Here is a 13,847-nt window from a genome sequence, read left to right on the forward strand (position 1 = left end):
ATTTGAACTCACTGGGCCCATTTCTGACATAGCAATCACAAATTAGAGCCAAATAACATAAGTATTTATACTATATGTTCACTTTCGTCGTCCGTTTACCAGTATCTTTTCCTGTCTTTGTTCTTCCTCTATATTTGTTTACAAGTTTTTCTCAAGGTTGTGCTACTTTTTTTTCCTCATGAAGACATTGTAAAGTCAAGTTTTCGACCCAAACTGAAAAGCATGCAGGGGTTGCGTATTGGAGGTGGCCGGTATGGTCAACCATTTGGCATATGTCATCTAAAGGGCTTTAGCAGATAATTGAGAGTTGTCCCCATGGTTCCTCCGTCAAACACGATCTGGGTATTAGTCACTACTTAGCGTTACAAGACCAAATGTCTCACCTCGTCTTTAAAGAGTTATGGAAGTGTTTGGCAGGAAGTGTAGCTGAAACATTTTGAGCATCCTGGACTGTGGGAAGTAAAGCATGTGCAACAATACTTCCATACATGCCAGCCATTTAGATTTTCTCAAACAAGGAGCCACATCTGTATCATTCACAGCAATTTAAATTGTGTTATATAAAGAGTCATAGCTCTCCTTGGTACAAACGCATGGTTGTGTAAAGGTATATTATGTTGTTGATGTCTGTGTGAACATCAAAAGCAGCTACCTTGCTCCTAATGAGCTTAAACAGCCCACACTTTCTGTGAGATGGAGTTAGCACTGTTTGCATGAACGATGCTTTGAGCTGTAGCTTTGGAAGCATGTGAGAGGAGAGTGACTGACTGTGACACACTGTAGCTAATGAGGGGTCAGACGGTTCACTTTAAGGTTCTGGCAACAATTCAACTGATTTGCTTACATTTAATATATATTTTTTATTTAAAAGAAGTAATTTTGAACAATGATGTTTTCTGTGTTTTGATGTTAATCCTTGCTCATATATATTTCTTGTTTCTTTTTCCAGAGATTGAAGCCAAAGAGGCCTGTACGTGGCTCCGAGCTGCAGGGTTCCCACAGTACGCCCAGCTTTATGAAGGTAAGATAACCTCCATGGCTCCAGCCACTACCTCACACGGCAGGCATCATCCTTGTAACGCAAAGCAAACACGTGCTGTTTTAACAAGACGACACAGGGATGGTTAAAATGCTGGAATACCTGCATGTCTGCTGTTCACTGGCGTTAGCTTCAGATTTTGCTTGTGCAATGTCAATGAGCACAGCGTCCCTTTTGTAGCACAAACAGCGACCAGCAGCACTTGTGCTGGAGCCTGCTCTGCCACACGTAGCATGACATTCCTGAGGAGTGAAGGACGTGTTGTTTCACCCACAACCAACAAAGAATTTGCTCACCTTATGCACCAACCACCAACATTAACCTTTGTATAATGTGGCGATAACCCCCATACAAGTGTGTCTGACTCAGTCTGTCAGTCTTCTATTGGTCTGATTGCTGAATGACAAATCACGGTCAGACTCAGAGGCATATTTTTTCTGACCCGTGCGTTTTAAACACACATGAACCACAATAGTTCAAACAGCCTTTACACTTCATATAGCAGATTCTATATTATAGCATACTGTGGTCTGTCTACTCACCCTTATGTAACTACAGGATGTTGACAGCAGCTCTAAGCTACCTTTGTCAACAGATTGCTTGTTGCCACTTAACCGTGAAGGGTCTCCTTTCTAAAAGGGAAGCCTATTGTGCTCATGCTCAGGTGTTGAGACACTTTTCAAAAACACAGGAACAGCAGTGGCACAGAAAAGTCCCATGTGGCAATCAATCAAACCTATTTTACAGCACAACTCCAGCCATTTGAATCGTCTAAGCTCAGGGGGAATCCGTGCCGATAGACACCAATTTTTCAATCTCTCTTTTTTATCCAAGGGACAATCTCTATTGTTGCAGTGTTAAGACTATTAGCCCCACTAAAGATTAGCAGGCTGATAGACCTCTTTCAAGACGGTAGGCTGAAGGTGCTGGCCTCCCTACAACAAGCATGTTCTTATCATCATCTCCCTCAGGGTTTTGAGATTCCCATTATGGGTTGGGTCAGGTTACATCTGTTCAGCCATTCCATACTGCAAAAAAATGAGAAAGGTCCAATTCCCTGTGCTGCAATGTGAGCCTTTGTCCAAAGTTTGACTTAGTGCACAAGTGTTTCTGTTAATGAAGTGGATTACAGAGAAAGAGCTTGAAGGACCATAGGAAGTGCTGGAGCACCTATTGTCATTCTTCAATCAGTCCCCTGCTTCTGCTGTGTTCTCCACATCCCCCCTGCCAGCCCGCTCTGAAAGCTGCAGCTGTGTTTGTTTGCTCGGCTAAGACGCCACTTCCTCTTTTAGCTTTTCATTGGGACCGTATGGGGGAGAAGGTGGGACGGAAGGGCTGGTGGGCGTTTGAGTGGGTGGCTAGTCGGCGTTAGGGATAGACATTGGTCGTATCGCTGTCCAACTTTCATAATTAAGATATCACCGTGTATTATGTTGTTTATTGCTTTTCAGATGCCCAGTTTCCCATAGACATCTGCTCCGTCACCAGAGATCATGACTTTCTGGACCGTGACGCCATCGAAGCTCTCTGCAGGTGAACTATACTCCCCCCATTTGTACTCTACGCTTTTGATGTCACGTACAATGCTTTCTAATCTCCCACTTTCTATACTATCTCTTGTTTCCCCCCTAAATGAAACCACAAGGGCATGACTTCAAAACCAGGTCTCCTTTGAAATGCTGCTGATGAGATAAAATAATTCTGTGATAAGCACCCTGGAGCCGTGAACCTTTTTTCTTTTCTTCAGTCAGTATGAGGTTTTGTAACATTTTGAACAACTCTTTGAGCTACATGTTATAGCTGGATCAGGCATTATAGACGCCTCACTGCACTGGGACCACGCCAGATGTATTAAATTGTTATGAAAGCATTTTTGAGACAGTCTGGTACCCAAGTAACATTCATGAATTGGCACATGAGGAGGAATCTAATGGTTATTTAATAGACTCCACTCCTTTATCAAAGTCAGCCTGCTGGAGTTATAAACCACAGCAGGTGTCCCACTATACATCTGGAAGCTATCATCTCAGTGTCCTAGCCGCCGTGCCCCGCCTCTGTCTCAACTGCCCCCCTTCACCCCAAGCTCCTCTTCCCTTCTCCTCGCTATTGTTACACGATCTCCTTTAAGAGCTCTCTAGAGGATGGACCGGGCCTCACTCCCCTTGTCCAGGTGGCAAAGGGGATAAGCCCCCCCCCACACACACAGACACACACGCACACCCCAACACCACCCCGAAGCCCCTTCCTGCTCCGTCCCGAGATGTCAACGCCATTCCAGAACATTTCATTCTCCTGGACCTTTTCCTGCTCTCTAATGGCTAAGGCTTCATGTGGGGATTATCCGTCACCAGCTCATTAGTTATCCTGGATGCTCCCCCATCACTCTTCTTTTTGTATTTCTACTACTCATCCATGTTACTCCCCACTGGTTACAACAAAGGGCTTGAAAGCGCTGTTTTTTGTTGTTTAATGTTACTGATTTGGCGTTTGTTTGTTTGCAGGCGTCTGAACACCTTGAACAAGTGTGCCCTGATGAGGCTGGAGATATCACCTCTCAGAAAACGAGTAAGCACTCACTCATTCCACAATTTGTCACTGAATCTTCTCACCTCTATAATTTGGTAGGCCATGAGGTAAACATACGGTTTTTGTCATCTTTTTTAATGACAATGTACCTGTTTATTTTTCAATGGCAGTCAGCACCCTAAGGGAAGGGAGGTTAGCAATAATGAGGGGGTCCATTTACTAAGACTTCCCCCCGACACCTTCATTGCACTTTTAAGCCCCTGCACAACAAACATTTTTGTATGAATTCATCTAATCAATTTAGTAAAATTAGTAGAATCATGAGAATTAAAGGCATTTTTTTCTAAATTGAGCATTTTTGCTAAATCTGGCCGACATTTGCACTTTTTCACAGCATTGGCCGATATTTAGTTTGAGCCGAAAAACTGATGTTGGTAGATGGTGCTTTGTTTAACACTTCAGTGAGGGTTAGATTTTATTGGCCATCAGCTGCTCTGGATTCAAAAATATTGGTATTGGCATTGATCATGAAGATACAGGTTGCTTTCTACATTTCTCAGTAACCAATGCCACAAGTGTGTTGCCATTGTCAACACTTTTATCTTTTTCATTATCCTTCCTTGAAGTTTAATTTAAAGTTGTAATCTTTTAGGTGGAGGGTCTGTCACCTGTTTGTCTCCATAGATATGTTACTGCTGTTACTGAAATGTTTCACAGCATAGCATTAAGCCTGTCCATCTAGAATATTTTCTATAACGCTATAATGCAAAAAAATTACCTTGAAAAATATTGAAAAACAAAACACATTTTAATGTGAGGGAGTTATCCACAGAACTGACGTTCTGACGATGTAATTCGGCCTGTTGGCCTCATGGGCTTGTTTCCATGGAGAATTTTAATACTACTACTAATTTTAATACTATATTGTGTAATAAACCAGGCAAAGCCAAAATCTTTATGGTTACACAGTGCACCTTTAACTTTGCTCTCTAAAGATGATACAAAGACTAAGGTGTCTTGATTTGATCAATAAAACACTTTTGTTGCCCAAACACTATTGAGTTCTTCTTTGAAGCTTTGAAGAATTTCTCCGGATCAACTTTAATTCGGTAAACCTTAATAGCCACAAGCGCTACATAGTAATATCCTTGTTCAGTGTGTGGTGGCATTCATCAGGATGACCCAGTCTATGTCACCTCACAAATCTGGAGACAACAGAGAACAGAGAAGTCAAAGAGGTTATATGCCATCTTAGTCAGATCTCATCCCCCATAGACAGCTTAGGAATGCATTGATCTTCTTGTCTTCACATTCCCTTTTCCTCCAACACTCTTCTCCTTTAGTTTACTTGTGCAAAACATAATTAATTCACAGATTCCTCAAATATTTGATGATGCTCATTATGCCATTAAACTGAGAGCAAGTAAAGTTGGCAGAACCCAGTGTTGCCTATAAAAGAGGGACATTCTGTTTCTGAACAAATTCACATTTCACATTAAAGAGGGGTCATAACAACCTTACAGCATAGAAACACACATTTCAAAACTGAGGCACTCAAATATGGATCTCTTGTGGGAATTACGATGCAGAAGTGGCTCAGCAGCCTAGTCTCAAAGTGCTGTCTGTGCATGTCCGTTCACTCAGCAGGATAAAGACGGTAGGTGGAGATTGACCCCAGTCTGGCCGGCTGCCTTTTGAGCTATGGGGGTCATGATGGAATTTCCCGAAGTCCCCCCAGGGCCCGGGATACATTAACTGCACTGGGGGAGGAGTGTGCATGTTGTAGATACTGGTGCACAAACGTGGCTCAGTATTGGCTGTTCTTGTACGTGATCTCTGTGGGTTAGGAAGTCACACAGACATGTTTACTCAGACGTGATATCTTTGCTTCATCAGTCATATGTTTGACCACAAGATCTCAGTTAGGAAACACAGTTGTCTGTGAGTGGCTCCCATGTGCATAGTGTGAAAGACCAGAGTGTTTTTTGCTCATGAAAAATATATTGACAATGTTTATAAAAGAGACAGCAAAAAATGTAAACATGAATTATCTTTTTCCTTTAGAGTGAAGACTCTGATGAAGATGAGCCGTGTGCTATCAGTGGTCGCTGGACCTTTCAGAGGGACAGCAAGCGCTGGTCCCGGATGGATGAGCTGGATGTCTTCTCCTCACTCCACACAGACGACCCCATGCCTCCATTTCCTAAAGACCAGGTGTCACAGAAAGGCAAATTGCTCCTTCGAGAAGGCAACAGCTCTGAGAGTGTTCTGACCGACCTGAGCGAGCAGCCCGAGGTGGGCTCCATTCACAGCAGCGGAAGTGGCTGCAGAGCGGAGGAAAAGAGCCATCTTACCACCCTCAGTGAAGCTGTCCCCACCGGGGCGACCCGTGCCAGCTCTGTGGCTAGTATGTGCTCCTCCTCTGGCACAGGCTCCGGCTGTGCTAATGAGGACTCTCTGTCCGATGGCATGCCGCCATCACCCCTGGAAACACTTGGACATTTTACTTTCGATGTGAAAACAGGCATTTCAGGAAGGGGGGGGAGTTTGGATAGAGGAAGCAGCAAAAGCACTCGATCCAGAGCGAAGAGCTTTCTGAAGAGGATGGAGAGTCTGCGCCTGCGCAGTGGCAGCGCCTCCAAGAGAAAGAAAAAGGGCAGCACCAGCGGTGTAAAGATCGAGATCAGTGGTCCTGTCATCAAAGAAGGGCTGGATGACGACAAGCTCAGGAGACTCAACTGTGTCGACATCTCCAGTATTAACCTCAACCTAAACGACCACCGCAACCCCACACAAACAATGACACTTAACAGAAATCGTACATTGTCCTACTCCACTCAGAACAGCAACGGCAGCACTGGCAGCACCGGCAGCAGCCAATCAGAGGCAAGCAGTGGGAGTGCAGTGAGCACGCCCAGCCCTGTCACCCGCGCTCGTAGTCATAGCACAGCAACTGGCTCTGGTAAGAGAGGAGGCATGTATTTAGAGGGTTTTGATCCATTCAGTGTGCATCAACAAGCTTCAGAAAGACAACCCACACCACTTCCTAAATCTGCTCCCCCTGCACCCTGTCACACTAGTCCAGAAATGACTGTAGATGAGCAGAACCGCAGGAACAACTGCACCGTCCCAGACCACAGTCCCAATGTGGAGGAGAATGACGACGATGGCATGATCTTCTTTTTTCTACCAGAGGGACACAAGCCTGGAACATTCCCCAAAGCCCTGCACGACAGCACCTCTCGTAGTGAGAATAATAACAAAAACGAGAACGGCAACTCTGTGATCCTCAGAGGCCGACAAAGCAGGCGCCAGCGCAGAGGCTCCTCCGGGTCCATGGAAAGCAGCAGGCTCAGTTTTTATGACAACGTTCCATACACGGAGGACGGAGAAGAGGAAGACAAACTAGAGGAGGTGCTCCAACACGTCAGCGGCCTGCAGCGGTTTGTTAACGCCTGGTCAGAGGCTGTGGCAGGGGAGGAAGACGAGGAGGAGGAGGACGAAGAGGAAGACTCGGACTCGGCCCTGGACTCTGCATCCCCCTGCCCATCATCTCCTCTGCAGAACCGACTGGAGGAGACGGAGAATGGGAGTGACCAGGACAGCACGGGGAACCCACTGGGAGAAGGAGAAGAGGTGATGAGGGAGAGACGGGACTCTGGAGTGGGAGCATCTCTGACACGGACCAGCAGGTGAGCCAATCAACACGTGCACAGAAGTAGTTTGTAGTTAATATATGAGGTTAACCGGCTTTGATCTGGAAAGATGACAAACTGGCTTGGATGATCCTGTTTTATCACTTTTTGAATGATTGATTCAGCTTTTGTTTTGTTGTTACTTCATTTTGTATTCTTTAAAAATCACAGTCTTGTTTAGAGCACTGAAAGACCATTGTAAAATTGAGAAAAGGGGGGAAACATTCCTCCTGTACCAATCTCGTCTGGATAAATCTTGGCAACGTCGAAGGGAATTTGGCTCACTCATGTTTGTTTGTTGTGGAAAATACCACGCATATTTAAATTACAGCGTCAAATCTCTCAAATCTAAATCCACAAGTAAGACAATGCCAGGGTTTAGCCAACAAAGAGTATGTATGGAAAGTGACGGCCCGGGACAGAAGGGGGGGGGGCACGCTCAGACTCCGCTCCTTACGTAATGCTGTAGAACGCTTTGGAATGCCTCTCCGTTTCCAAGGGGACCGTTGCTGTTTCTCCAAGAATCCGCGAGGGGAAAGTCTGTGAAAGGCATGCATTTTTCAGCGCCTGATTGATGTGTGCACAAATCCAACTAATCCCTTCGTCTGATCACTTGTACATAAAACTACAGGACAATGCGTGTGGCTGCATTTGCATTATGTTTGTCCGTACACAAAGATATGACGCACGCAGTTTAGCTTCTGTTTATGTGTTTTTGTGTGTGTTTTTTTCAAACCTCAACGGTCACATCTCAATTGGCTTTGTCGCCCCCCCTCCCCTCCCCTTCTCAGGCCCCAGAAGCTGCGCTGGCCAAGCTTTCAGAACTCCCATCGACCCAGTGTGGCCTCGGCGCAGCTCCAGATCAGCTGCCAGTCCGTTCTGCAGATGAACCTTCTCCAGAAGCTCTCGCTGCTGCAGCTCACCGCGCTCCTGGAGAAGCACACCCCGACCAACAAGCACGGCTTTAGCTGGTGGGTACAAGAAAGGGACACGCGATCGCCCGCTTCCTCTGACACGCATGACAACAGCAGCAGTGGTTGAAAGTAACAGAGTGAAAAAGTAAAAGTACAACACTTGAGTTAAATGTTCAGGTGCATTTTTCTGCTTTTTTGAGAGCAGGAGATTTCTGCTTCACTGGATTTTTAACTGTGCTGAAAAGTAAAGGGTTTTTTTTGCTTATAGTTTGAGATCTAGCGGAGGTTTTCTTGTACCTTTCATGGTGCCATTTAGCCTAAAGCATAGGAGTTCAAATCCCGGCTAAAATGACTAAATCTTCAGTTTGGCTCCTGTATCTGTACTTTTGCTACGTAACAAAATGGAGTACTTCTTCCACCACTGAACAACTGTTACTTTTATTATTTCTTTTTAGTACCCTTTCTTTGAACAGGTAAAAATTCTGTGCGATTAGGACTTCTTTTTCAAACAATAAAAAACATTTACAGATTTAAAAGAGACATTTAAGAAAAAATAAATCTACCGTACGTTTAAAAGCAAAAGCATTTTTGGCGTAGGATTCTCGCTCTTTCTTTTTTTAAATTGAGCGAAAACCCCACAGCCCAACCAGTCCCTATTTTAACTTGTTTAAGGTGTATTACCAATATACAAAAGTAACTTAAACTGTGTCATTATGAACAGGTCAATAGAATACCTCTGATTTATAAAGTAATTATTCCTGGGCTTAGATATCCACCGCTTTTTGCCCTTTGCTCGACGGTCTGCGAGCTCATAAAACCAGAGCGAGGTGTGCGGAGGAATTTGACAGACCTCGGTCAGATTCAGAAAGTGTCTGATTTACATTACAGCGGCCCTTGTATTTTCCACCGCTGTATCTCGACAGACAATTTGGCTTTAGTGCACTGTTACTCAAAGTGTTCCTTGTAAATAACACCGCTCCAGTTAATCCGTCTGCCCAGCGATTAGCCCGCCATCCCACTGTCTCAATCCTCTCCATCTGCAGGTTGTTGTGTGGCGCGCTGACGGCTGTCCGCAGAGGTTGGGTTTCACATTCTTTTCCCAGGCCCATAATTGCTGGGAAGGGGTCTACATTGTCTTTTTTTCCTTCTTCTTCCAACCGGGCAATCCTGGCTATTCACACGCACGGTGTTATTGGAGCTGGGGAGATCTGCCCTTGAAAATTACGCTTTTCCATTCTCCTTTTCACCCTCGCTTAAATGGTCACGATCGACGGCATTTCCTCTCAAAAAGTGAAATCTGAAATGTCTTGATGCTGCTTTTTTTTTTTTTTTTGCGTTGTACCCAAGGCCGGGGCAGGAACAGGCGGCGTTATGACAGTCTTATGACAGGCCTGGACTCTCTCAAACACAGAGGCCGCTTGTTGGCCTCTTTGCTCAAGGCCCACACATATTCAGCATTCCGGTCCGTGATCATAATGTTCTCCTTTTCCATTTTTTTTTTTCCAAACTGCAGCTCCAAGAAGCACTTTCTCCCGAACAAAGACGGGCCTGTCCTGAGTCACACACAACATCTCGCACCCTTCACACCCAAGAACATAGCTACGAACGCGTGGGTGTTCAGATTTGAACGTCCGTGTTTCTGCTTTTGTGCCGGAGTTGTAGATCTGCCAGCAGACGAAATGTGCGCTCAGAGGTCATTTTAAGACCCAGAATACACGCTTTCACCCCCTAACCCTGTTCATCCGCCCCTCATAAAGTTGGAGACAGGCTTCTGCTCGGACCTGGCTTCCGGCTGACACACTCATAAAACACATAACTGCGTGTACCTTAAAAGCAGTGATGGCAAAAACAGGGGGGGAAGTAATTGTTCTTATAAAAAAAAACTAACTGTAACCCGGGTCTGTATTCCTGTCTTGTGTTGTTACAGGGCCGTGCCGAAGTTCATGAAGAGAATCAAGGTGCGCGACTACAAAGACAGGAATGTGTTCGGTGTGCCATTACAAGTTATTGTGCAGCGGACAGGTCAACCCCTCCCGCAAGGAATCCAGCAGGCCATGCGCTACCTCCGTAACCACTGCCTTGACCAGGTAACAGTCCACATTCTGCCTTTTTTTAATGAGAAACAGAGATTTGTGTGCACCTCAGCGCGAGAGTGCGACCGTGTGCCTGCTTCTCTGTCATTCATTCAAAGATAATAAAAAGATCCTCTTCCTTTAAGTTGCGGGACGTTACATAATCAGTTAATGTATTTTTTACTTACATAAGCCGTGGAAAAATGTGATACCATCTCAGTGTGTTCCTGGGACAGGCAGTACTTGTCTCTTGCAATAGTCTTCCTCCGGCTCTTATTCAAGTGGACAGGTCTGGAAAATCGCAGTGCAACTCAAAATCTTTGTCTGCCTATTATCGTGCAGACCGGGCCAGATCAGGCGCTCCAAATGATCTGATCTTATCTTAAAAATATTCAGAAAAGATACAGTATTTTCTCTTGTTAACCAGATTTAGTCCTGGTTAAGGCTTGGTTTAGTCCTAAGTCTGGGAGAGTCCTGGTTCAGACCCGGTTGGTGTCTAGTACTAGTTTAATTCTGGTTCAGTATTGTATTGGCAGAGCAATGTTGGGAAAGCCTATTGTATTTTAGTTTTCACAAAAAAATCTATTACAGCAGTTGCTATATTATCATTATTTTTGTTCGATAGCTCTACCGTATAAGTCGCACCAGCCAAAAAATGCATAACAGAGAAGAAAAAAAACATATATAAGTTGCACTGGAGTATGAAATGCGGTTGCAAGTGTGAAAATAACAAATAATCACATATAAGTCTCTCCGGAGAATAAGCATATCAGTATAAATATAAGTCGCAGCCCGATCAAAACTATGAAAAAAGGTGCGGCTTATAGTCCGGAAATTACGGTAGTTCGATTTATATTAATATCTGTTTTTTATGCCTAAGCTTATCATGAAGTAAATTTGTCTTGATCTCCAGGTGGGTCTCTTCCGAAAATCGGGGGTGAAGTCTCGGATCCAGGCGTTGCGACAGATGAACGAGGCCAGCGGCGCCGACGGCTGCGGGGTCAACTACGAGGGCCAGTCCGCGTACGACGTGGCCGATATGCTCAAGCAGTACTTCAGAGACCTGCCGGAGCCTCTGCTCACCAGCAAACTCTCAGAGACCTTCCTCCAGATCTACCAGTGTAAGAAAACGGATTTCATTTACTCTTTGAGAACGCGTACAGCTATATTGCTCATAGTTGGAGATCTTTTGAGTCTGATCTTTTAACCACATAATAAAAACACTTCACATTGAATTTGTTTATTACTCTGCTTAATTTTGCTTGCCAGAGTTGATATGAGAGCACCAGTCACATTATATCGGTCTATTTACTCTTTCACGGAGATTTCAGCTTGCTGTTTATAGGTGCTTGAGTACTTTTGACCAAATAAATGAGGCTTAAGTTTAAATAGTTTGTTTAAGAATTATATGCATGGCTATGTCAACAGTGCTAATTTCTCATTGCGCTGAAACCCGTGACTTCATTGGTATTAAAATTGAAAAACAATCCGACTGTTATGGACATTTGTCTGCTATGATGACACAATAATAATTGATTAATTAATAAAAGGTTTTAACCCCAAAAGCCTTTTATTCGATGTACAGCCTTGTTTTTATATTTACTCACGACTTACGCAACAGCATCCCGCCATCGAAAACGTCAAAACAACCGACACAGAACAGATGTCATCAAGCGGACTGTTCGCCTTGTTTATGACTCTCGGCGTTGCTATGGGAGAATCATAACGTGTTGAATCTCCTCCACAGACATGCCTAAGGAGCTGCGTCTTCAGGCCGCACGTGCCGCCGTGCTGCTCCTGCCCGACGAAAACAGAGAGGCGCTGCGGACTCTGCTGTGCTTCCTCAGCGACGTGACGGCCAACGTGTCAGAAAACCAGATGACCCCCACCAACCTGGCCGTGTGCCTGGCCCCCTCGCTCTTCCACCTGAACACGCTGCGACGCAAAGAGAGCTCCTCGCCGCGGTGAGCGCCTCAATCCGTCCTGGCGGTTAGAATGACGTGTGGCAGCGCGGCTTTTATAAGACGCGATATGTTTTATGTTCAATGTCGTGAAAACAGGAAAACCGCACTAAGAAAACAAAAGAGCAGGATATTGCGAATAGAGAAGGGAAAGGAAAGAGCAGGGAAGGATGAGAGAGAGATGGCCCGAATGTAAAGGTTATGTAAACATGTCCACATTGTTGATAATACGTTACATAATACATAAAATGAATGTTGCTGTAATGAAATATTACAGTAGTTTCAATGTGAGTGAGTAAACATACAATGTAGTTAATACAAAATATGACTCCATATTTCCCATGGCTCACGTGACTCATTTCTGTTGTCTTTATTCTGTGCGTGATTCCAGGGTGATGAACAGAAAGCAGAACTTGGGAAAGCCAGACCAGCGGGACCTGAACGAGAACCTGGCTGCCACACACGGCCTGGCCCACATGATCCAGGAGTGCAGGAAGCTGTTTCGGGTCAGTACTTGGCAACCGTTGCCAGCTGCGCACACAAACAACACAGCAGTTTCAACGGATACATCATTCCTCTAATTAAAACGTGTGCCTTACTTGCTCTTGATGTGCACGTCGGCTGTAAATGCGACCTCGAGCTTGTGCTATTGTTATAAAGTGTGTTTGCCCTGTAAATACACTCAGTCACATAACACGCAGGTAGCACGACGACGCAGACATTCAGACATTCGTTTAGTCTGTCCTGGCCTCGCATAACAAGAGAGGACTTAACGTTGTGTACATTTAAAACTTGCCAGGGCCTGTTTTGCAAAAGACTGATTTATATAATTATACATCCCTCGTATAAACCAGGGTATTAGGAGGCCACTTGGCGACAAAAACAGGAAATAATCAAATTCCTTCTGTATTACTAATCTAATTTCATCTCCATTTAGTCCAAGTCGTTTCAGGCCTGCCGAGCCTTCGCTGATATTTTTCAGCAAATGAAAAGTGTGTTGTTTGGTTACTTAATTCGATTATGAGCGAGTTTCCTGCCATGGTCCTATCACACAGACAGGAAAATGATTTAGCTTCAGGCTAATGCCCTTAAAATTGGATTTATATTTGCACGCAGGTTAATGTAAGGAAGAGAACCTATTAAACTGGGGTTAATGAGCCCTTCCATAATTCTTTATCATGAGATTTCTTGCACTGTAATGATGTTGGGATATTAGTTTGAAATATGGCAGGATTAGAGTCATTAGATTCAACTTTTGCTGATTCATTTTGACTTAATGTACAAGGGTTTGTCATATGGCATTCGCGACGGATATTTGAAATAATCTGATTACGCTGACATTTCTGAAAAATAACGTCTGAACGCGTTGCCGTAATCACAGATCCCGGAGGAAATGAACCGCTGCAGGAACTCGTATGTGGAGCAGGCCCTGTTGCCGCGGCGGTTGGAGGAGCTGACCGGCGAAGAGGCCGGGCCAGAGGGCGGCTACAGGGCCTTTCTGCGGGACGGCCTGGACACGCTGCTCAAGGAGGCCAAAGACAAGTTCCGGGGCTACGACAGCTGCTCCACTCCCGAGCATGCCGAGCTGGCCTGCAGGAAGGTACGTGTTTAATGTGAAGACCCCTCCACTGGCCCCGCAC

At 44.9% G+C, this 13,847-nt stretch overlaps 1 protein-coding gene across 4 annotated transcripts in view; it reads left to right on the forward strand.

Annotated features, from left to right (window-relative positions):
* dlc1 (DLC1 Rho GTPase activating protein) overlaps positions 1–13,847 on the forward strand; it is a 73,250-nt gene that overhangs the window by 57,169 nt on the left and 2,234 nt on the right. For all 4 annotated transcript variants that reach the window (XM_072463426.1, XM_072463427.1, XM_072463429.1 and 1 more), the window contains 10 exons: positions 950–1,021; positions 2,491–2,572; positions 3,541–3,604; positions 5,630–7,257; positions 8,052–8,231; positions 10,102–10,261; positions 11,160–11,367; positions 11,994–12,210; positions 12,599–12,713; positions 13,589–13,807. In XM_072463426.1, the coding sequence (XP_072319527.1) occupies positions 950–1,021; positions 2,491–2,572; positions 3,541–3,604; positions 5,630–7,257; positions 8,052–8,231; positions 10,102–10,261; positions 11,160–11,367; positions 11,994–12,210; positions 12,599–12,713; positions 13,589–13,807 (2,945 nt within the window). The remainder of the gene's footprint in view (positions 1–949; positions 1,022–2,490; positions 2,573–3,540; positions 3,605–5,629; positions 7,258–8,051; positions 8,232–10,101; positions 10,262–11,159; positions 11,368–11,993; positions 12,211–12,598; positions 12,714–13,588; positions 13,808–13,847) is intronic.

The sequence above is a fragment of the Eucyclogobius newberryi genome, unplaced genomic scaffold, assembly GCF_026437365.1.
Source record: "Eucyclogobius newberryi isolate DKJ021-1_F unplaced genomic scaffold, fEucNew1.0.hap1 SCAF_4, whole genome shotgun sequence".
Classification (NCBI taxonomy): Eukaryota; Metazoa; Chordata; class Actinopteri; order Gobiiformes; family Gobiidae; genus Eucyclogobius; species Eucyclogobius newberryi.